The sequence below is a fragment of the Oncorhynchus masou genome, chromosome 24 (assembly GCF_036934945.1).
Source record: "Oncorhynchus masou masou isolate Uvic2021 chromosome 24, UVic_Omas_1.1, whole genome shotgun sequence".
In the NCBI taxonomy this organism is placed as follows: domain Eukaryota; kingdom Metazoa; phylum Chordata; class Actinopteri; order Salmoniformes; family Salmonidae; genus Oncorhynchus; species Oncorhynchus masou.
This window is the reverse complement of record NC_088235.1, coordinates 66,273,783-66,298,577: the sequence shown is the minus strand read 5'-3', so window position 1 is coordinate 66,298,577 and position 24,795 is coordinate 66,273,783. Positions and strand designations below refer to the sequence as shown.

Here is a 24,795-nt window from a genome sequence, read left to right as displayed (position 1 = left end):
TTTGTCTGTCATAGTTGAAGTGTACCCATGATGAAAATTACAGGCCTCTCTCATCTTTTTAAGTGGGAGAACTTGCACAATTGGTGGCTGACAAAATACTTTTTTGCCCCACTGTATATGTATATATTCTTATTAACCCCTTTACATTTGTGTGTATAAGGTAGTTGTTGTGAATTTGTTAGATTACTTGTTAGATATTACTGCATTGTTGGAACTAGAAGCACAAGCATTTCGCTACCCCCATTAACATCTGCTAACCATGTGTATGTGACCAATAAAATTTGATTTGATTCAAAATGGGCAGTTACATTTGCATATGTCTTTCACAGTTTTAAATGTGTTCAGGGTTTTAAATAGATAGGCAAGTCATGTATAGGTATATTTACCTTAATAAATGCCTTTTATTTGTTTGCCTGAAGTGTCAATCAACCGAAACGTTCCTAACCTTTGGTATCAACAAAAACATCATAGGAGGAGCTTTATACCAATACGTATATTATCCCCTAAATTTTGCCACTGACTTACCGCTGAACAGTAAATTGAGCAAGTGGTTATTAAACATTGCCAACCTACTGTCTTTATTCTGAGTTTATGATTTCAATGACACCATATTCTTGTGTTCTATTTCAGGCCGCTCCAGTCCAAAGCGTTGAAATGTTGACACAATATTATTGTTATTCAACGTTGAGTGAAGCTATAACAATCCCATGTCTTGAGGTAGGCGTTTATCCGAATGGCAACGTTTGCAGCCACAACCAGCAACATTAATTTATGTTTAAATAGCGCATTCAATGGAAGACTATTAATTTTAAATGTTTCAGTTTCACGGATATAATCGGCGAGTCCATACTGTCAAGTTACCACAGCCACACAGTTATAATTGGCTATAGTAAACATTTAAACAGAAATGTGCTTTTTGGTCTTAATTTAAGGTTAGCGTTATGCATAAGGTTAACAGTGTGGTTAGGTTTTAAATCATATTTTAAGAAGACACATTGTCGAAATAGGCGGTGTTTAACACTTTTTGGCTGTGGTAACTAGTGACCATCCCATATTGAGATTACGAAAATGCAGAGCGAGGTCACATGTGTCTCTATCCAATCAGATTCCCTAGGCGGAGTCTGTCATGCCTGCTGCAGTATAATCGTTTTTCACACAATAAAATATCCAGCTACTTCGTCGCGTAGGATCTCTGTTAAATGAATGTGTAATTGTTGTTACAATGTATCGTCTCTATATGGATATTTTGTTTACATTGACATAGTAATAGTCAGGCGGCGCAGGGGTCGATCGTATGCAGTATTCGCATAATGCTTCCAATGCCTAGTGTCGATGGGGACATTTTTGACTGTGTTCAACGAGGGAACGTTGAACATTGTGCACATATCATTCAACATGATCGATCTATCCTCAAAGAGAAAGGTAAGGCTTACCTATGCATGTTTGGAGTATGCATTAGCCTATATAATTTACTGCACACACATTTGGGGAAAATGGGGAATGGATTCTATTTTTCAACTAGCCTAGCTACCCGACTGTAGCCTATTCCCAATGTCACTTCCGGGAAAGGTTCTTACCATACCATTATTCTAGGGAATGTGTTATTACTTTCTGTAGTTAAATGCTGAATAAAAAGGATGTCAGATGTCTGTCGTCAGATCTTTACCATTAGCATGTATTACCCAGTCACTTAGTTGCATCAAATATGCATGAGTAAATTGCTTTGGTACAGGCAGCAGATATTGCTTTATGTAATGTTTTATAACCAATCTAACTATCTTAAAACTACTGGCCATATTAGGCCTAGTTTTAATTATGTCAAGTTTTAACAATGGCAAGTTTCAGAGTCCCATCACAGTTGATGACAGCTGACTGCTGATGTCTCCTGTTGTGATTTTGTCATGTTGTCAGAGAGAGAGAGATACCTTAACTTGTCTGTGTTTTATCAATGATCTGAGATGGGTAGTTGTTCAGTCTATTCTCTCAGACACTTTTCAGCTCCTGACAGTAGTAAAGAGACAATAGTAGGCCTACTGCTCTTTGGGTGGTTAGGGAGTGACACTATCTCAAAGTAATAGAATAAATGTGATCATTTACAGTCATAGTACTTGAAGCATCTTTAAACACCAACATTTTTTTTACTGTGAGATGTTCAATATCTTCTCTAATGTTCTTCAGTCAAGACTGTCTCCTTTTAACAGCAAAACACAGGCTTTTCACTCTGATGAGACGTGTCATGTGTGTATGTGTGTGTGTGTAGGTTGGGGTGGTTTTAGTCCTCTCCACTTTGCATCCCTACATGGTAACCGTGCCATGGTTGACATGTTGCTAAGCAATGGAGCTGACCCCAACCTGACCTGTGATGCAGGAATGACAGCCTTCCATTTCGCCTGCAGGTCAGTAACACTGATTGGACTGGGTAAGCCCCACTATCCACTCCTATTAAATCTGTGGAAAGGGACTAGGGGAAGAGCGTTGGGCCCCTGTAGGGCTGTGACGGGCATGGAATTTTGGGTGAAGGTAATTGGCTAGCCAAATGACTGCGGTCACGGTAATGACCGTTCAAATATATATAAAAAAATGAAGACATTGTCTCATAGAATGAATAGAACTGGTGTCCCCATTCAAGTCAATGATGGTGTAATGGGTGGACGGACGGGTGGCCATTGGGAGTGTATCCATAGGAGCAAAGCAGGAAGTTAAAGTAGGAAGTAAAAGCAGAACATTTTTACCAATCAATATTTGTTGATTCAACTCAACTAACATTATAAAAAATACATTCCATTGCATGAGCCACATCATTTGAATGAACATTCTACATTACCATGGAAATTATTGCATCACAATACCAGGCAGCAATTGTGAGTGTACCCATGAGTTTACCAGTCAAATTACCGGGGTTAAAGGTTCCAGCCCTGTTCTATTCATTCTGTTTCTATATGTGTGCTGCTGCTGCAGGGAGTGGGGCGTTGCTGAGGAAACCAAAGACTCGTTTTCTACAACGCCTTGCTTGTTTCAGCAAGGAGCAACAAAGTTTCATCACATTGTTAAGAGTCCATGTTACAGCAGTTATTTTATTTTCATGATGGTCGTCATCCGTAACCGTTGGTTATATGGTAATTGTGTCAGCCCAAGGCACCTGGAGCAGAAATGCCGCTCTCTCCTAGAAATTCCCCTCTCTTCTTCTCTCTGAAGTGTGCACTCATACAGTCCCCCTCATGGATGTAAATGGAGAGGACTGGTGTAAGAAATATGGTTAAACCTCCCTCCAGCCTGTACTTACATCAATCCAATGCTTTTAAATGCTTGAGGGGGAGTGACTGAGTATGCACTTCAGGGAGAAATGGAATTGGACTACTAATTAATGCTATTAATATGTTATTGATGGTAATGTATCTGTCTCTCTAGGCATGGTAATGTATACGTGATGCATCAGATGATGCAGCATGGAGCTGACCTGCGCATGGTAGACCATCAGGGCAAAACCGCCCTACACCATGGAGTATGCGGAGGGAACATGTAAATACACACACACATACACATAAACAGACATTAACACACACACATAGCTGCATAATGTTATATATTATATATCAACTTCATCCAAAGCCGACAGATTTTAATTCTCCATCATTAAAATGTTTTGTTTGTTGTTTAGCTTTTTATGCACTTTAGAATTCTTTGAAAAGCACTATACAAGTAAAATAAATTGTGTGTGTGTGTGTGTGTGTGTGTGTATGTATATATATATATATATATATATATATATATATATACTGAACCAAGATATAAATGCAACAATTTCAAAGATTTTACTGAGTTACAGTTCATACAAGGAAATCATTACATTTAAATAAATGCATTAGGCCCTAATCTATGGGTTACACAAGACTGGGCAGGGGTGCAGGCATGGGTGCCCAGGCCCACCCACAGACCCAGCTACAAACAGGCTTTATTACAGACAGAAATACTCCTCAGCAAACCCCCTCTCTCCCCTCAGAAGATCCCACAGGTGAAGAAGCCGGATGTGGAGGTCCTGGGGTGGCGTGTTTACACGTGGTCTGTGGTTGTGAGGCCGTTTGGACTCACTGCCAAATCCTCAAAAATGACGGAGGCGGCTTATGGTAGAGAAATTAACATTCAATTCTCTGGCAACAGCTCAGATGGACAGTCCTGGAGTCCCTCAACTTGAGACATATGTGGCATGGTGTGGTGAGACAAAATGGCACATTTTAGAGTTGCCTTTTATTGTACCCAACACAAGGTGCAGCTGTGTAACGACCATTCTGTTTAATCAGCTTTTTGATATGCCACACCTGTCACATGGATGGATCATCTTAGGAAAGAGAAATGCTCACCAACAGGGATGTAAACAAATTTGTGGACACAATTATAAGAGAAATAAGCTTTTTGTGCATATGGTAAATTTCTGTGATCTTTTATTTGAGCTCATGATACAGTGCCTTGCGAAAGTATTTGGCCCCCTTGAACTTTGCGAAATTTTGCCACATTTCAGGCTTCACACATAAAGATATAAAACTGTATTTTTTTGTGAAGAATCAACAACAAGTGGGACACAATCATGAAGTGGAACGACATTTATTGGATATTTCAAACTTTTTTAACAAATCAAAAACTAAAAAATTGGGCGTGCAAAATTATTCAGCCCCTTTTCTTTCAGTGCAGCAAACTCTCTCCAGAAGTTCAGTGAGGATCTCTGAATGATCCAATGTTGACCTAAATGACTAATGATGATAAATACAATCCACCTGTGTGTAATCAAGTCTCCGTATAAATGCACCTGCACTGTGATAGTCTCAGAGGTCCGTTAAAAGCGCAGAGAGCATCATAAAGAACAAGGAACACACCAGGCAGGTCCGAGATACTGTTGTGAAGAAGTTTAAAGCCGGATTTGGATACAAAAAGATTTCCCAAGCTTTAAACATCCCAAGGAGCACTGTGCAAGCGATAATATTGAAATGGAAGGAGTATCAGACCACTGCAAATCTACCAAGACCTGGCCGTCCCTCTAAACTTTCAGCTCATACAAGGAGAAGACTGATCAGAGATGCAGCCAAGAGGCCCATGATCACCCTGGATGAACTGCAGAGATCTACAGCTGAGGTGGGAGACTCTGTCCATAGGACAACAATCAGTCGTATATTGCACAAATCTGGCCTTTATGGAAGAGTGGCAAGAAGAAAGCCATTTCTTAAAGATATCCATAAAAAGTGTTGTTTGGTGTGTCTCCCAGGTGGCAAACTTTAAACATGTGGAAGAAGGTGCTCTGGTCAGATGAAACCAAAATTGAACTTTTTGGCAACAATGCAAAACGTTATGTTTGGCGTAAAAGCAACACAGCTCATCACCCTGACCATACCATACCCACTGTCAAACATGGTGGTGGCAGCATCATAGTTTGGGCCTGCTTTTCTTCAGCAGGGACAGGGAAGATGGTTAACATTGATGGGAAGATGGATGGAGCCAAATACAGGACCATTCTGGAAGAAAACCTGATGGAGTCTGCAAAAGACCTGAGACTGGGACGGAGATTTGTCTTCCATCAAGACAATGATCCAAAACATAAAGCAAAATCTACAATGGAATGGTTCAAAAATAAACATCAAGGTGTTAGAATGGCCAAGTCAAAGTCCAGACCTGAATCCAATCGAGAATCTGTGGAAAGAACTGAAAACTGCTGTTCACAAATGCTCTCCATCCAACCTCACTGAGCTCGAGCTGTTTTGCAAGGAGGAATGGGAAAAATGTCAGTCTCTCGATGTGCAAAACTGATAGAGACATACCCCAAGCGACTTACAGCTGTAATTGCAGCAAATGTTGGCGCTACAAAGTATTAACTTAAGGGGGCTGAATAATTTTGCACGCCCAATTTTTCAGTTTTTGATTTGTTAAAAAAGTTTGAAATATCCAATAAATGTTGTTCCACTTCATGATTGTGTCCCACTTGTTGTTGATTCTTCACAAAAAAATACAGTTTTATATCTTTATGTTTTGAAGCCTGAAATGTGGAAAAAGGTCTCAAAGTTCAAGGGGGCCGAATACTTTCGCAAGGCACTGTACTTTGGAATAACACTTTACGTCTTGCGTTTATAGACTGTACATTCTGAAAGTATTCAGACCCCTTGACCTTTTCCACATTTTGTTGCATTACAGCTTTATTCTAAAATTGATTAAATATAAAATGTCCCTAATCAATCTACACACAATACCCAATAATGACAAAGCGAAAACAGGTTTTTAGAAATGTTTGCAAATTTTAAAAAATCTACAGAAATGTACATAAGTATTCAGACCCTTTGCTATGAGGCTCGAAATTGAGCGGTGCATTCTGTTTCCCTTGATCATCCTTGACATTTTTCTACAACTTGGAGTCCACCTGTGGTAAATTTCAATTGATTGGACATGATTTGGAAAGGCATACACCTGTCTATATAAGGTCCTACAGTTTGCAGAGTATGTCAGAGCATAACCCTTCTCTGGGGAGAAGGGCCTTGGTCAGGGAGATGACCAAGAACCAGCTGGTCACTTCAACAGAGCTCCAGAGTTCCTCTGTGGAGATGGGAGAACCGAAGGACAAGCAGACCTTTATGGTGGAGTGGCCAGAAAGGAGCCACTCCTCTGTAAAAGGCACATGACAGCCTGCTTGGAGTTTGCCAAAAGGACACCTAAAGGACTCTCAGACCATAAGAAACAAGATTCTCTGGTCTAATGAAACCAAGTTTGAACTATTTGGCCTGAATACCAAGCATCACGTCTGGAGGAAACCTTGCACCATCCCAACAGTGAAGCATGGTGGTGGCAGCATCATGCTGTGGGGATGTATTTCAGCAGCAGGAACTGGGAGACTAGTCAAGATCGAGGGAAGATGAACAGAGCAAAGTATAAAGAGATCCCTGATGATAACCTACTCAGAGTGGTCAGGACCTCAGACTGGGGTGAAGGTTCACCTTCCAACAGGACAACACACAGCCAGCACACAGCCAAGACAACACAGGAGTGGCTTCGGGACTGCATGTCCTTGAGGGGCCCAGCCAGAGCCCAGACTTGAACCCGATCAAACATCTCTGGAGAGACCTGAAAATAGCTGTGCAGTGACGCGCCCCATCCAACCTGACAGAGCTTGAGAGGGTCTGCAGAGAAGAATGGGAGAAACTCCCCAAATACAGGTGTGCCACACTTGTAGTGTCATACCCAATAAAACTTGCGGCTGTAATCATTGCCAAAGGTGCTTCAACAAAGTACTGAGTAAAAGGTCTGAATACTTATGTAAATGTAAAAATGTTTTTGTTTTTGTTATACATTTGCAAACATTTCTGAAACCTGTTTGTGACTCGTCTCAGGAAACTAGGCTTTTTTTGTGGGGGTGGGGTAGAAATGCTTTCATGTGCCTAAGTAGCAAACTTGTATGCCATCTGTAAATACAAATACAATTGTTGAATTATGAGCCTAGTTGGTTTAGCCACAGAAAAAGTCAGCAACCTTCCCACCAGCCATGATTTTCTGAGATAAGGAGTGGGCTGGACATGCTGATAGATGAGTTTGGATTGGTCTGCCATGTAGCATGCTTCTGTCTATTTGAGCTGGTCAGTATGTGTAGGTAAAATAAGGGCAACCATGGCATCCGTGTCAGAGAGGGAGACTCGTCCATCCATGTATACAGATAGTCTAGCTACAGTGGTTCTTCCTTTAAAAGTTACGAGCTTGTGCCTCGCTGTTAGTGGGAGATGGTGGCATTCTGTCATTACACCACACTATCACAAGGGGGAGTTAGAACGCTGATCTGTTGGTAGTCTAAACTGTGGCAATTAATGGAGCCATTTTCAGTCTAAGAGACTCTTCTCTGGTACTAGAGTCCTGCATCAGGCAGCAACAAAAAAACTGTCGGTGGTCCTGGAGTTAAGAGAGAACTTGGGTAAATACAATGGGTAATTTAACTTGATATTTGAACTGACGATTTCTGAAAAATAGCCATGGTGGGCTTTTGGTTTCTCTCCCTCTAAAAACAGAAATGAATTATTCTAAATAAGTAACTGGCTTTATTTACAAATGAGTAAGAATGTCTCAGCCCATGTTCAAGAATGGCCTTTTTCCCTTTATTCAGATTACAATCTCTCACTTTCGGTTATTTGAAACGAAATCCTCTCCAAAATATATATATTTTTAAACAAGCCATAGAAAGTTGGTTGCAATTTCAGTAAAATTAAAAATTAAAATAAAAAAGTAAGAACTTGTCTGTCGGCCCTGCATTAAAGACCAAAATTATAAAAAAAAATGTGATGAATACAAATATATATCAGTTTAATGTAAGGACCAAAAAATTGACAGCTGTGCCATAATAGATTGCAAAATAGTTTGGGAGAGATTTTCGATGTACCAATTCCATGTCACATGGTTTATGAATTGGCACGCAATTTTCTGTTTATTATAACCTACTGCAGGCCTAAAACCTATGGGTTTAACCTTCTGAATTAATTATATTATTGAAGATAGAAGGCGGGAAATGAGGCGTTGAAGATGGCGAGGAACGAGATGGAGACACAATCCATGCCAGGCACACCTGTAAGCTCTGGAACTCCACCTCCTGTTTGTGAACTCATGAAAATACCTGTCTATTTGTTGAAAAATCACCCCGATTAACATATTTAGTCATTCCATGATGGGTTATTAGCAGGACAATAGACTCTTCATACATCGATTTATTTACAAAATGGTAATTTAATAGCCCGGCTACTGTAGGTGTGAAAATCCCCCAACTTGCAATGTATTACATTCAACTATATTTTAGTTGCATTTTCTCCCAGCTCCACGACCACTGTTAAAACCTTGCTGAGATGATCAATGTATTTGTTGTACCGTCAATTTCTCGAGCCAAAACATCTTGATGGCCTTCACCAGTTCATCTTTGCTTGTTGGCTTGGCAGAGTTACGGATGAATGTTTTCAGTAGATTTTTAGTCTCACTAGTGTTGAGTAATGTGTTGTAGGTCTTTTATTTATTTGTTTATTTATTTTATATTTAACCTTTATTTTACTACATAAAGGTCTACTTACTCTGCTGGTGTCTAGACCCAGTTTATGCCCTCATTTGCAATGCAAACCTGGGCGGCGGTATGTTTGGGTCATTGTCTGTATTTGGAGAATAAAAAAATACATTTAGCCTAACAGACAAAATTAGGTACAATAATAGAAACAATGTGTACCCAGAAACACCTCTCTGACGTAGGGTCCAGCGTATTTCTTGATGATTTCTTCCTCAAAGAAATCTCGAGCCATGATACCTGATACGCGCCGACAGAGATGGCCGCCTCGCTTCGCATTCCTAGGAAACTATGCAGTTTTTTTGTTTTTTTTTACGTGTTATTTCTTACATTAGTACCCAAGGTCATCTTAGGTTTCATTACATACAGTCGAGAAGAACTACTGTATATAAGATCAGCGTCAACTCACCATCAGTACGACCAAGAATATGTTTTTTGCGACGCGGATCATGTGTTCTGCCTTACAAACAGGACAACGGAATGGATCGCATGCAGCGACCCAAAAAACGACTCCGAAAAAGAGGGATACGAGGTGGTCTTCTGGTCAGACTACGGAGACGGGCACATCGTGCACCACTCCCTAGCATTCTTCTTGCCAATGTCCAGTCTCTTGACAACAAGGTTGATGAAATCCGAGCAAGGGTAGCATTCCAGAGGGACATCAGAGACTGTAACGTTCTGTGCTTCACGGAAACATGGCTCACTGGAGAGACGCTCTCGGATGCGGTGCAGCCAGCGGGTTTCTCCACACATCGCGCCGACAGAAACAAACACCTTTCTGGTAAGAAGAGTGGTGGGAGTGTATGCCTTATGGCTAACGAGGCATGGTGCGATGAAAGAAACATACAGGAACTGAAATCCTTCTGTTCACCTGATTTAGAATTCCTCACAATCAAATGTAGACCGCATTATCTACCAAGAGAATTCTCTTCGATTATAATCACAGCCGTATATATATCCCCCCCCCAAGCAGACACATCGATGGCTCTGAACAAACTTTATTTAACTCTTTGCAAACTGGAAACCATTTATCCGGAGGCTGCATTCATTGTTGTTGGGGATTTTAACAAGGCTAATCTGAAAACAAGACTCCCTAAATTTTATCAGCATATCGATTGCGCAACCAGGGGCGGAAAAACCTTGGATCACTGTTACTCTAACTTCCGCGACGCATATAAGGCCCTGCCCCGCCCCCCTTTCGGAAAAGCTGACCACGACTCCATTTTGCTGATACCTGCCTACAGACAAAAGCTAAAAAAAGAAGCTCCCACGCTGAGGTCTGTCCAACGCTGGTCCGACCAAGCTGACTCCACACTCCAAGACTGCTTCCATCACGTGGACTGGGACATGTTTCGTATTGCGTCAGATAACAACATTGACGAATACGCTGATTCGGTGTGCGAGTTCATTAGAACGTGTGTTGAAGATGTCGTTCCCATAGCAACGATTAAAACATTCCCTAACCAGAAACCTTGGATTGATGGCAGCATTCGCGTGAAACTGAAAGCGCGAACCACTGCTTTCAATCAGGGCAAGGTGTCTGGTAACATGACTGAATACAAACAATGCAGCTATTCCCTCCGTAAGGCTATCAAACAAGCTAAGCATCAGGACAGAGACAAAGTAGAATCCCAATTCAACGGCTCAGACACGAGGCATGTGGCAGGGTCTACAGTCAATCACGGACTACAGGAAGAAATCCAGCCCAGTCACGGACCAGGATGTCTTGCTCCCAGGCAGACTAAATAACTTTTTTGCCCGCTTTGAGGACAATACAGTGCCACTGACACTGCCTGCAACGGAAAAATGCGGTCTCTCCTTCACTGCAGCCGAGGTGAGTAAAAAATTTAAACGTGTTAACCCTCGCAAGGCTGCAGGCCCAGACGGCATCCCCAGCCGCGCCCTCAGAGCATGCGCAGACCAGCTGGCTGGTGTGTTTACGGACATTATTCAATCAATCCCTATACCAGTCTGCTGTTCCCACATGCTTCAAGAGGGCCACCATTGTTCCTGTTCCCAAGAAAGCTAAGGTAACTGAGCTAAACGACTACCGCCCCGTAGCACTCACTTCCGTCATCATGAAGTGCTTTGAGAGACTAGTCAAGGACCATATCACCTCCACCCTACCTGACACCCTAGACCCACTCCAATTTGCTTACCGCTCAAATAGGTCCACAGACGATGCAATCTCAACCACACTGCACACTGCCCTAACCCATCTGGACAAGAGGAATACCTATGTGAGAATGCTGTTCATCGACTACAGCTCGGCATTCAATACCATAGTACCCTCCAAGCTCGTCATCAAGCTCGAGACCCTGGGTCTCGACCCCGCCCTGTGCAACTGGGTACTGGACTTCCTGACGGGCCGCCCCCAGGTGGTGAGGGTAGGTAACAACATCTCCTCCCCGCTGATCCTCAACACTGGAGCCCCACAAGGGTGCGTTCTGAGCGCTCTCCTGTACTCCCTGTTCACCCACGGCTGCGTGGCCACGCACGCCTCCAACTCAATCATCAAGTTTGCGGACGACACAACAGTGGTAGGCTTGATTACCAACAACAACGAGACGGCCTACAGGGAGGAGGTGAGGGCCCTCAGAGTGTGGTGTCAGGAAAATAACCTCACACTCAACGTCAACAAAACTAAGGAGATGATTGTGGACTTCAGGAAACAGCAGAGGGAACACCCCCCTATCCACATCGATGGAACAGTAGTGGAGAGAGTATCAAGTTTTAAGTTCCTCGGCATACACATCACAGACAAACTGAATTGGTCCACTCACACAGACAGCATCGTGAAGAAGGCGCAGCAGCGCCTCTTCAACCTCAGGAGGCTGAAGAAATTCGGCTTGTCACCAAAAGCACTCACAAACTTCTATGCCACTTTGTTTACATACTCATCTCATATGTATATACTGTACTCGATACCATCTACTGTATCTTGCCTATGCTGCTCTGTACCATCACTCATTCATATATCCTTATGTACATATTCTTTATCCCCTTACACTGTGTATAAGACAGTAGTTTAGGAATTGTTAGTTCGATTACTTGTTGGTTATTACTGCGTTGTCGGAACTAGAAGCACAAGCATTTCGCTACACTCGCATTAACATCTGCTAACCATGTGTATGTGACAAATAAAATTTGATTTGATTTGAAAAAGGAGGCAACAGTGAATTATTGTGGAGCACATAGCAGTCCGTGAGGTGTAGGCTACAGTATTTTGTGTACCTTTGGCTTTATAAATGGCTAAACTTATCATCAAAAATCAAATATGGGCCTGGTCCCTGGCGAGAAATTTACTGGCAGCTTCATTAAATGGTACCAGCAAAACACTAGTCTCAATGTCAACAGTGAGAGGCGACTCTGGGATGCTGGCCTTCTAGGCAGAGTTCCTCTGTCCAGTGTCTGTGTTCTTTTGCCCATCTTAATCTTTTCTTTTTATTGGCCAGTCTGAGATATGGCTTTTTCTTTGCAACTCTACCTAGAAGGCCAGCATCCCAGAGGACTTGTGTGGCATCTGTTTCTCAAACTAGACACTCTAATGTACTTATTCAGTTGTGCACCGGGGCCTCTCACTCCTCTTTCTATTCTGGTTAGGACCAGTTTGCGCTGTTCTGTGAAGAGAGTAGTACACAGCGTGGTATGAGATCTTCAGTTTCTTGGCAATTTCTCGCATGGAATAGCCTTAATTTCTCATAACAAGAATAGACTGACAAGTTTCAGAAGAAAGGTCTTTGTTTCTGGCCATTTCAAACTGACAAATGCTGATGCTCCAGATACTCAACTAGTCTAAAGAAGGCCAGTTTTATTGCTTCCTTAATTAGAACAACAGTTTTCAACTATGAAAACATAATTCTAAAAGGGTTTTCTAATGATCAATTAGCCTTTTTAAATGACACATTTGGATTAGCTAACACAATGTGCAATTGGAACACAGGAGTGATCGTTGCTGATAATGGGCATCTGTACGCCTATGTAGATATTCCATTAAAAAAATTCTGCTACAATGGTCATTAACAACACTACACTGTATTTCTGATCAATTTGATGTTATTTTAATTGACAAAACATGTGATTTTCTTTCAAAAACAAGGACATTTCTAACTGACCCCAAACTTTTGAACGGTGGTGTGTGTGATTATATAAAATGTCTTTACCAAGCCTTTACATAAGTCCACCCGGTTTCTTCAACTGTCTTCTGACTGTGATTAAAGCGATGGTGACATTGTGCCTTGATGCCAGCAGATTCCAGATGGCCTTTGCCGATCGCTCATCATCTCCATCCATCAGTGAGTTGATGGCTTGAATAGTCTCGCTAGAAATGGAATACCATGGTAGATGCTGTGTTTTTGGTTGATGGTCAATATTAAAAATAGTCAAATGCATTTGGGAATTAAATCGCTTTATTGCAGATTTTTTTTAGGCTCCTTTCTCTGTGCTGGAGTTCTTTTAAGAATAAAGTAGGCTAATGAAGGCAACAAATTGTTGCTTACTGGAACACGCAATGTCATCCAATTGTTATAATAGGATTTGAAGCAATAGCCTACCTGCGTGTGGCTGCTCTGAGACCAGCATCGGGACTGGTCTTGATAAATCAATTTTTAATTATTGATTTTTATTTTCACTGAATCTCAGTTAGTAACCTACTCCCGACCAGTTACTTTGTACAGCGCCAATTTTTGAAAGCCAGTCACTGTTTTCCACCCCACCCCCCGTGTTAACAAAACTTTTTCTCTATTTCTTATTCTCCTATTTTCTTCTCGCTAATCAAAGGTACTGTAGTTGCCCAGATACTTCCCACCTTTCCCTCAGCTACACATTAATGGCTCTTCCTATAACGTCTGCCTCCATCTAATCCTTGTTAAGTGTTACATCTGACAAACAGTGCCTGATTCAGAATCAATTTTTGTTTTTCTTGGAATGGAAACACCATAATGTTAATCAAATTAATTAAGCTACATTTCTTAAAATCAATCCCATATACTATGTTCTTACAAAAAAAGTTTTTTTAAATTCTCTAGTACAGCCAATATTAAAAACAGTCAAACACTTCTCAAAGGTATCCTCTGGTGGTCAAACTAGCACTAACTAGCATTAATGGCAACAATGACTGACACTTAAATAACGTGCCACAGAATTTTGCGGCAACCCGCAAGCTGTGCTGCACTACGACGCAACCTTTAAAAGAAGAACCACTGTAGCTACATTTTCAGATATTACACATTTCTAATTTTTTCAAAGTAATTTTAATTTAAAGTTAAAGTGTACTGTTGGCTATCTAGCTAACATTAGCTGGCTGGCTCGCTAGCTAACGTTACACATATGGTCTGTGTAGTAATATTATTCGTATCTCAGCCATTTGCTTTGCTAGTTATAGCCTAATGTTAGCTAGCTAACATTAAACCTGGTTTGCTAGCTAGCTGCAGATTAATGCAGGGTAGTAACGTCATGAGTTGTTTAGCTAGCTAGCAACATGTCTTAACAAAAGACTCCACTATGAAAGTAACCATTTCAATAGAATGTTCATGATGTCACTGGGACAAATGTTGATAGTAAATTCTCTCTGGCTATCTACTCCCCTGATTTTGGGGGCACTCTCGTCTGAGTGTGCCAGAGAGCAGAATAACTGATGAAAAAGCGTAATTAAATTCTTGCCAGCAGCACAGTTGCTGTCACCAACACCCTGAATAACATAAAACAGCCTAACCAGCTCTGCTAGGGCAAATAAAAGGGTCAGAGTAAGCTGTTCTCTCATTTGTGTCTGGAAGTAGCTAGCCAACGTTAGCCAGTTAGCTTGGGTGCTTGACTGCTGTTATTAGTACAGAATGCTCAGGTCAACCCTACTCCTCGGCCAGAGCGTCCAGTGTGCACTCTGAATTCTCCGACAACGAAACGCTCTGAATTGACAAATTGATAATCTGACAACGCTCTGAGTTTATGGGCGGGGCTAAAGCTTAAGAGGGTGTGAACAATGCTGAATGGGTGTAGACAAAAGAGCTCTCCAGTAGGTGTACCAAAATATTCAACAGCCATTTTCTCAAAATTCAGTTTTATCAAGTTTCAAAGCAGAATTACTTTCCCATTGTTCCTCAAATGTAGTGAATAATATACAATTTTATAGCTCGGAGTCTCTACTTTATCCAATGTAAGAAACACAATTTCAAATTTTGCTACATAAGACCCATTTGAGCCAGTTGGTCACATTTTTGCTTTGCCATTATGGTGTATTGTGTGTAAATTGATGAGGGGAAAAAATATATTTCATCCATTTTAGAATAAGGCAGTAATGTAACAAAATGTGGAAAAAGTCAAGGGGTTGTTCAGTATACTGTATATATGTAGTGCATAAGTGACATGATGTCATAACATATGATGAGATATGATATTCATAAACTATATACATAGTCACATACTGTTATATATATATTTATTATATATATTTATTATTATTATTTATAGATAAATACAGTGGCAAGAAAAAGTATGTGAACCCTTTGGAATTACCTGGATTTCTGCATAAATTGGTCATAAAATTGTATCTGATCTTCATCTCAGTCACAACAATACACAAACACAGTGTGCTTAAACTAATAACACACAAGCAATTATACATTGTAATTCCTTTATTGAACACACCATGTAAATATGTGAACCCTTGGATTTAATAACTGGTTGACCCTCCTTTAGCAGAAATAACCTCAACCAAACGTTTTCTGTAGTTGCGGATCAGACCTGCACAACGGTCAGGGGGAATTTTGGACCATTCCTCTTTACAAAACTGTTTCAGTTCAGCAATATTTTTGGTATGTCTGGGGTGAACCGCTCTTTTGAGGGTCACATCATCTAAATCGGTTTGAGGTCAGGACTCTGACTGGGCCACTCCAGAAGGCGTATTTTCTTCTTTTGAAGCCTTTCTGTTACTTCAGTGTTATGGGTCGTTTTCCTGTTGCATCACCCAACTTCTGTTGAGCTTCAATTGGCGGACAGATATCCTTACATTCTCCTGCAAAATGCAAAGCAGCCCCAAACCATGATAATCCCTCCACCATACTCTACAGTTGGAATGAGGTTTTGATGTTCGTGTGCAGTGCCTTTTCTCCTCACATAGTGTTGTGTGTTTCTTCCAAACAACTCAACTTTAGTTTAATCTGTCCACAGAATATTTTGCCAGTCGCGCTGTGGAACATCCAGGTGCTCTTTTGCGAACTTCAGACGTGCAGCAATGTTTCTTTTGGACCGTAGTGGCTTTGTCTGTGGTGTCCTCCCATGGAACACCATTATTCATTAGTGTTTTACGTATCGTAGACTCGTCAACAGAGATGTTAGCATGTTCCATAGATCTCTGTAAATCTTTAGCTGACACTCCAGGATTCTTCTTAACCTCATTGAGCATTCTGCTCTGTGCTCTTGCAGTCCTCTTTGCAGGATGGCCTCTCCTAGGTAGCGTAGCAACAATGCTGAACTCTCTCCATTTATAGACAATTTGTCTTACTGTAGACTGATGAACATCAAGGCTTTTAGAGATACTTTTGTAACCCTTTCCAGCTTTATGTAAGTCAACAATTCTTAATTTGAGGACTTCTGAGATATATTTTATTCGAGGTGTGGTTCACATCAGGCACTGCTTGTTGTGAATAGCAAACTCACATTTTGTGAGTTTTATAGGGCAGAGCAACTTTAACCAACTTCTCCAATCTCGTCTCATAGATTGGACTCCAGGTTAGCTGACTTCTACTCCAATTAGCTTTTGGAAAAGTCATTATCCAAGGGGTACACATACTTTTTCTAACCTACACTGTGAATGTTTAAATTATTTATTCAATATAGACATGAAAAATACAATAATTTGTGTGTTATTAGTTTAAGCACACTGTGTTTATCTACTGTTGTGACTTAGATGAAGATCAGATGTTATGACCAATCCAAAGGGTTCACATATATACAGTGGGGCAAAAAAGTATTTAGTCAGCCACCAATTGTGCAAGTTTTCCACTTAAAAAAATGAGAGGCCTGTAATTTTCATCATAGGTACACTTCAACAATGACAGACAAAATGAGAGGAAAAAATCGAGAAATCAAATTATAGGATTATTTTATATATTTATTTGCAAATTATGGTGGAAAATAAGGTATTTGGTCAATAACAAAAGTTTATTTTTTATTGTTATTAATTCATTCAGAATTATATAAAAGTCCCTTAGGATCTGTGAGAATATCTGAGAATATCTCATCGAAAATGCCCCTTAGATATTAATATAGATATTAATTTATATAATCCTCTAAATGTAATTATTGGCGGAGAGTCACATCATTGAAAAAATATTTTCCGATATACTGTAGGCCTACCAGAGTCTTACTAGTGTTGAGTAATGTTCTGTTAAAAATGGTGTAGAAGCAAAAACCTATTATTTATTTTAGCACTATTTCAGCACTGTTTCGCTCTGCTCTGAGGCAAGCATGGGGACTGGTCTTGATAAATCAATGATATTTAAATGTTCACTTAACCTCCGTTTTTGAGTATTGGTTAGACAAGAATTAGAACATTCGGATGCAAAAATGTTATGCTCTTAGTTATGCCCTTTATTTAACTAGGCATGTCAGTTAAGAACAAATTCTTATTTGGACAGCCTACTCATTTCTCCCGTTGTACAGCGCCATATTTTACATTCCATTCAAATGGAAACCCTGAGTGTTTTGTTTTTCTCTGAATAGAAACACCATAATATTAAACAAATATATTAAGCCAAATGTCTTAAAATCAATCCCATATACTATGTTATTACAAAAAGGTTTAAAATTCTCTGTCAATGCCAATGCAGAAGACTATCAAATGATTCTTAAAGATGCCCTCTGGTGCTCACACTAGCAATAACTTGTATTAACAGAAAAAATGGCTGACAAATAAATAATGTGCCGCAGAATGCTGCAGCAGCCCGCAAGTTGTCTTAATGTATGCAGTATGACACAACTTTGAATGGAGGAACCACTGTACACTGCGTCTCACAAAGACACGGCTGTTGGAACCAAAAATCTCAAATTTGGACTCATTATATATATACATTATTATTTTTCAAAGGACAGATTTCCACCGGTCTAATGTCCATTGCTCATGTTTCTTGGACCAAGCAAGTCTCTTATTATTGGTGTCCTTTAGTAATGGTTTCTTTACAGCAATTCGATCATGAAAGCCTGATTCATGCAGTCTCCTCTGAACAGTTGATGTTGAGATGTGTCTGTTACTTGAACTCTGTGAAGCATTTATTTGGGCTGTAGTCTGAGGTGCAGTTAACTCTAATAAACATATCCTCTGCAGCAGAGGCAACTCTGGGTCTTCCTTTCCTGTGGTGGTCCTCATGAGAGCCAGTTTCATCATAGCGCCTTGATGGTTCTTGAAAATTTCTCACCTTCATGTCTTAAAGTAATGATGACTGTCGTTGTCTTTGTTTATTTTGGCTGTTCTTGCAATAATATGGACTTAGGCTTTTACCAAATAGAGCTATCTTCTGTTTACCATCCCTACCTCACAACACAACTGATTGGCTCAAAAAAAAGAAGAAAAAAAGACAAATTAACTTTTAACAAGAGATGCCTGTTAATTTAAATGCATTCCAGGTGACTACCTCATGAGGATGGTTGAGAATGCCAAGAGTGTGCAAAGCTGTCAACAAGGCAAAGGGTGGCTACATTAAAAAACAAACACTTTTTTTGATTACTACATGATTCCTTATGTGTATTTCATAGTTTTGATGTCTTCACTTTTATTCTTCATTGTAGAAAATAGTAAAACAAATAAAGAAAAACCTTTGAATGAGTATGTGTTTCCAAACGTTTGACTGGTACTGTATATAGCGTGTGCGACTCTCTTTTATATTTATAGCTTACTGTTAGTTTTCAGAGTCAGCACCTCTACATAAAATAATTTTCTCTGGGTGTGCTCCAGCCCCAGCTTTTTATTATACACACGCATGCACACACATCAAAACACACACGCTCTAACCCCGAGTTGTCTCCCAGTGTAGCGATGCAGTACCTGTGGGAGACAGGACTGTTTAGGTGGTGTGATGGAGACATGTACCATGTTACACCTCTACACCTGGCTGCTGATACTGGCAACACTGAGGTGGTCCGTTACCTGCTCCGAGGAAAGGTGAGACATACACACTTGCTTGGTAAGTAAGTCCGATGATGACTTTCATGTTTCACTTCTATTGGGGAGTTTTGCTATGGAGTTTCCCTTAGAGTTCCGTTCCTCAAATCACATTATCTCTTACGAACAGGGCATGTAAGGTTGTGGGTCGTGTATCAATAATATTTCCTTTCTCCTAAAAGCATTGGATTTGTGGAGGCATGGGCAATCTGGAGTTTCCACCATATTTATTATACCATATTTATTATTCATATCAGTGAAGGGATGGAGAATCTCAATTGCATACTTATCGTGTCCTCTCTTGGTGACGACTGACTGCACCTGAGATGGCCACTGTCCTCGGTTATGTGGTGCTGACTTTCTAGTGGACGTCGCTGTCCACTAGAATGGTGCTGAATCTCTGTGACATGCGCTCTTTGCTGACAGATCTGGAGCCCGATGGAGCCCTCGGCAGTAGTATCCTTCAGCGTTTTAGGATTGTTGCTGCACTGTTTTAAAGTATTTTTTGTTTGTGTGTGTGGCAGAGGTGTATGGTGGAGACTGTGGATGAGGATGGGTTGACAGCGGTCCATGTGGCAGCTGAGAGGGGCTGTGTAGAGGTGTGTTGGACGCTGTTACAGAGATCCGGCTTCAGGATGCTGCACTTGAAGACCTATAGCGGACACACACCTCTGGACCTCTGCAGGCAGGGAAAGACATTCAGGTGGGTCCCAATATCTATAACATTTACCTTCAAATTGGTTTTGTTCATTAGGCACAAAACGGAGAAAAAAAACTGACCAAAATGTAATTTTTATTTTCATCTTGTGAAACATTTTAAAAACATTTTCCATTGTGTAACCTAATGAATACAACCCAATAATATATTCCACTGTCAACGTCTTCTGTCCATCTAACTGTCCCATTGCCATACCGTCACCTGGAACATCAGTTTAACATTTTTAACCATATTTATTATGTTGGGGTTGTATTTCCACAGACACTTGCAGCTGACCAAACTACTGACCCGCTACATGAGGGAGCCACCATTCAACAAACCTGATGAGTCCCACCGTAAGTGCTGAGGCTGTGATGAGTTCAACTGTAATGAACATTGTGTGACATTGAATTGTGTTTCTCTGTATAATTGTGTGTATGCGTGGGTCTCTCTCTCTGGATGTGTGTGTTTGCGCGTGCATGCATCCAGTCCTTTACTACTGGACGTTATTCTTCCCATGTCTGATTGGAGGAGCTATTCTGATTATCGCAACAATGTTGGGGGGCTACGGAGGGATAACGTGCGCCGTCCTCTTCCCCTGGCTGGCCAGGAGTATATTTTCCCAGTTCCACCGCATGACGACCTACCAGAGGTATAGACACTGTGTGTGTGTGTGCTAACTATGTGTGTATCTGCACTATACAGTAAATTTAATCCATTGTATTGGTCTTTGTTCCATTACCTGTCCTATGGTGTGTTGCAGGTTGGCCAACCCCGTCTACCTAGGGACTGTGATAGCTGGATTGTTCCACTCTCTAGTCTGCTTCTACTATAGAATACTACCACCTAATATCCTTTATATTACAGTGATAGTATATTACCTAATATCGTGTACTGCCTAATTCTATTACAAAGTATATACCCTTCACATACATTGAATGCCTGATGAAGACTGTGGCTTTAACCAAATCAAATTGCAAATCTTGCTAGTGACCGTAGTTACTGGAGGTTGTGGTCAATTATTCTGCAGCTGAATTATGATAAATATACTTTACACTGACTATCCATCATACATATGTAGCCTACATCTAGTATATTTAAGCAATAATGCACGAGGGGGTGTGGTATATGGCTAATATACCACGGCTAAGGGCTGTTCCTCCGCACGACGCAATGCAGAGTGCCATGATACAGCCCTTAGCGGTGGTATATTGGCTGTATACCACAAACATCCAAGAGGCCTTATTGCTCTTATAAACTGGTTACCAACGTGATTACAGCAGTATAATAAATGTTTTGTCATACTCGTGGTATATGGTCTGATATACCAAGGCTGTCACCCAATCAGCATTCAGGGCTCGAACCACCCAGTTTATAATGTTGGTTGAGTCTTAACCCACTGTGACGCTTGTGGGGTGATGGTGTTCTGGGTCATGTGTCGCTGGTCCAGTTCTCTGTGGTTCTGGTCTTGTTCTGGATGGTTCTAACCCAGGATCCTGGAGAGTTGGGACCGGGAGATGCAGATCCTCGCTACTCCTCCATAACAGACCTGCTGGAGAACAACCAGAATCCTCAGAGGTTCTGCATCTACTGTGAGGTGAGGAGAACCAGTCAATCAATCTTTATTATGAGTTGAAACAGACAGAGGTTCTGTATCTACTGTAACATGAGGAGAGCAAGTTTAAGTTAGTGTTGCAGCTGAGAATTGAGTTGTGGCCAGTTTATCCTGCCCTCCTTTTGTCATGGTATTATAGTGGCGACTATAGTCTCCACTGTAGTAAGTGTTGATTGGGCAATGCATGTTAAGTTGACTCGTCGATCCTCAATATTCTTGAACGAAACTGTGCACATCCACAGAGAACTACATTTCCTAAATGCTCATCAAACAGCGCCTCGATCCATTCAGCAATTTTCTTTTACAAAGATAGGTTTATGGCATTCTGCCATTTCTAGTTGACTCAACTTTGGCAAATGTGTTGAGCGAACTCAGGAGTGTATGTAAGCAGACCTTTCCTGCCCCAATGTAAACTAGAAATCGTGTTGCAGCTGGTTGCCTTGATTTTTTTTAAAGTTGACTCAACTCAAATTGTACAGTGTATGCTCATCAATAGCAGTAGCTATTGTTCATATGTCACATTTAGGGTAGGCTTGCTTATCTGAATTTCCTTAATTTTGGGGGAATTGCCAACACGATGTCACTTAGACATATAGTTTTTATATTTACATATGATATGATTATAGAAAAGATTAGTATTTCTCACTGCTATTCCCTCTCTCTCCATCTAGTTGTTCCAGCCAGACCATACTAAACACTGTAAATTGTGTGATGTGTGTGTGAGGGATTACGACCACCACTGCCTGTTCCTGAACCGCTGTGTTGGCGGTGGCAACCACCGCCTCTTCATCATCTTTATCCTGTCCATGGCCACAGCACACTTCCTTTTCATTGCCGTGGCAACTTACCACCTGTATGTGGTTGTGGTGTCCCTCGAGGACCAGTCATTGGTTAGGGCAGTAGCTGCACAGTTCTGGGTGGTCTCTCTGACGATAATGAACGTTCTGACAATCCTTTGGGAGGTGTGGTTGTTGACAGAACAGTTTGACGCCATCGCCATTGGGACTACCACCTACTTCAAACCTACCTGCGAGACTCGGCCACGGTCGCTAGGACAACGCTGGACAGCGGTGCTTACCTTCCTATTGGAGGGGAGGAGACGGTTAGATTATGGACTCACGGGGGACAAGATCTCCATAGACATTTAGATAATATGGACTCTAAAACCTATGGTGAAATGAAGAACAATGTATATTTTGTCAGTTTTCCATTCTTAAACCAGCTGGATCTTCTAGCCTGTTGAGCTAAAGCCTAGGCATTACCTCGGGAAGCAAATACCGCTATTAAACCTATAACAAGTGGTGTGTAGACCAGAATGAGTTCTAAGAGATCTTAACATTAGAGATAACATGTTACTTGGATTTTGTCCATTTAAAGAACATCGAATTGATCAGAAGTACAGTGTTGACATTGTTAATGTTGTAAATGACTATTGTAGCTGGAATGGAATATCTACATAGGCGTGCAGAGGCCCATTATCAGCAAACATCACTCCTGTGTTCCCATGACACGTTGTGTTAGCTAATCCAAGTTGAGCATTTTAAAAAGGCTAATTGATCATTAGAAAACCCTTTTGCAATTATGTTAGCACAACTGAAAACTTGTCCTGATTTTATAGAAGCAATAAAACTGTCCTTCTATAGACTAGTTGAGTATCTGGAGCATCAGCATTTGTGGGTTCAATTACAGGCTCAAAATGGCCAGAAACAAATATCTTTCTTCTGAAACTCGTCAGTCTATTCTTGTTCTGAGAAATGAAGGCTATTCCATATGAGAAATTGCCAAGAAACTGAAGATCTCGTACAACGCTGTGTACTACTCTCTTCACAGAACAGCTTAAACTGTCTCTAACCAGAATAGAAAGAGGAGTGGGAGGCCCCAGTGTTCAACTGAGCAAGAGGACAAGTACATTCGTGTGTCTAGTTTGAGAAACAGACGCCTCACAAGTCCTCAACTGACAGCTTCATTAAATAGTACCCACAAAACACCATTCTCAACGTCAACAGTGAAGAGGCGACTCCGGGATGCTGGCAATCTGATAATCAGCCGTTTCCAGCTACAATAGTCATTTACAACATTAACAATGTCTACACTGTATTTCTGATCAATTTGATGTTATATTAATGGACAAAGCAAAAACAAGGACATTTCTAAGTGATCCCAAACTTTTGAAAGGTAGTGTGGTTATTGAAAAATGTATACTTTTAATATATAGACTAGTAGAATGAATGTGGAAATCTTGCCAGCGAACAAACCAACATCAAACTCCTCACTTAACACACTGACTTAACCCCTGTCTGTCTTGGTAAGCATTTCCTATGTATGCATTTGGAGCTAGTTCTCTGTTTTATGTGATGCTCTGAGCTATTTTAAAGCCAACAGTACTTATACAACGATGTAGCTAGTTTATGAATAACTGACTGATTTTGTCTGGCCTGTGAAGGATCCCACTATTTAACTAGTATGTCCTGTGGGGTCCATTCTCTGTTTCACATTTTAATGCACTGATGTATTTTAAAACTGTTTCATTGGAGATAACCGTTCACTTGAATTGTTACCTCAGTTTTTTTTAATACTTCTCACTGGAACATTTATTTTTAACTTCGGTGTCATTGTTGTTTTAAATAAAAGTTCAATATGATGAAATGATGATGCTTGCCTTTGTTATTGGTGGTGTAAACCGTTGGTAAGTGACTAGTGTTAGCTTATAACTGCAATGTCATTTGGATAATTGCATGCCCTTTGAGCTAAGAAGGCATTAGCACTAGGCACTAACATAAGTCTTCAGGTCTCAGGTATGGTTGGGTAATGTATGTATCTGAGCAGTTTAGCCTTTTATGTCACATCATTTTATTGAATGTCCTCTATGGCCTGCTCTATGTACAGGGTGTTTACGATGGGAGAAAGCAGTCTGTACAGGCCAGAAGACCTCTAACTCTCCATAACATCCATCCTGCCTCTGACAAGACATTTCCCTTTCTATTGCTGTGTTGATCTCTACCTCTTTATTTCTCATGCTCTCTTTTTTTCACTTATTTATTTATGTCACCTTTATTTAACCAGGTAGGCTAGTAGAGAACAAGTTCTCATTTACAACTGCGACCTGGCCAAGATAAAGCAAAGCAGTGCGACACAAACAACAACACAGAGATACACATGGAATAAACAAACATATAGAGAAAGTCTATATACAGTGTGTGCAAATGAGGTAGGATAAGGCAATAAATATGCCATAGTGGTGAAATTATTACAGTATGGCAAATTAAACACTG

At 40.7% G+C, this 24,795-nt stretch overlaps 1 protein-coding gene across 1 annotated transcript; it reads left to right on the top strand.

The window, feature by feature from the left end:
- Nucleotides 1–1,118: 1,118 nt before the first annotated feature.
- On the top strand, nt 1,119–24,173 carry LOC135512509 (uncharacterized). The gene is made up of 10 exons (XM_064934602.1): nt 1,119–1,422; nt 2,261–2,396; nt 3,409–3,519; nt 19,079–19,211; nt 19,736–19,914; nt 20,191–20,264; nt 20,398–20,560; nt 20,672–20,757; nt 21,315–21,505; nt 22,195–24,173. The coding sequence occupies exons 1-10, from the start codon at nt 1,311–1,313 to the stop codon at nt 22,669–22,671; spliced, it is 1,662 nt and encodes a 553-aa protein (XP_064790674.1). The 5' UTR covers nt 1,119–1,310; the 3' UTR covers nt 22,672–24,173.
- Nucleotides 24,174–24,795: the final 622 nt, after the last annotated feature.

Excerpts from the sequence above, each read along its gene's own strand:
- LOC135512509 (XM_064934602.1), top strand. The coding sequence starts at position 1,311 with ATGCTTCCAATGCCTAGTGTCGATGGGGACATTTTTGACTGTGTTCAA. Across the intron at positions 19,915-20,190 it reads AGGCAGGGAAAGACATTCAG|ACACTTGCAGCTGACCAAAC; the intron begins GTGGGTCCCAAT and ends GTATTTCCACAG. Across the intron at positions 21,506-22,194 it reads GGTTCTGCATCTACTGTGAG|TTGTTCCAGCCAGACCATAC; the intron begins GTGAGGAGAACC and ends CTCTCCATCTAG.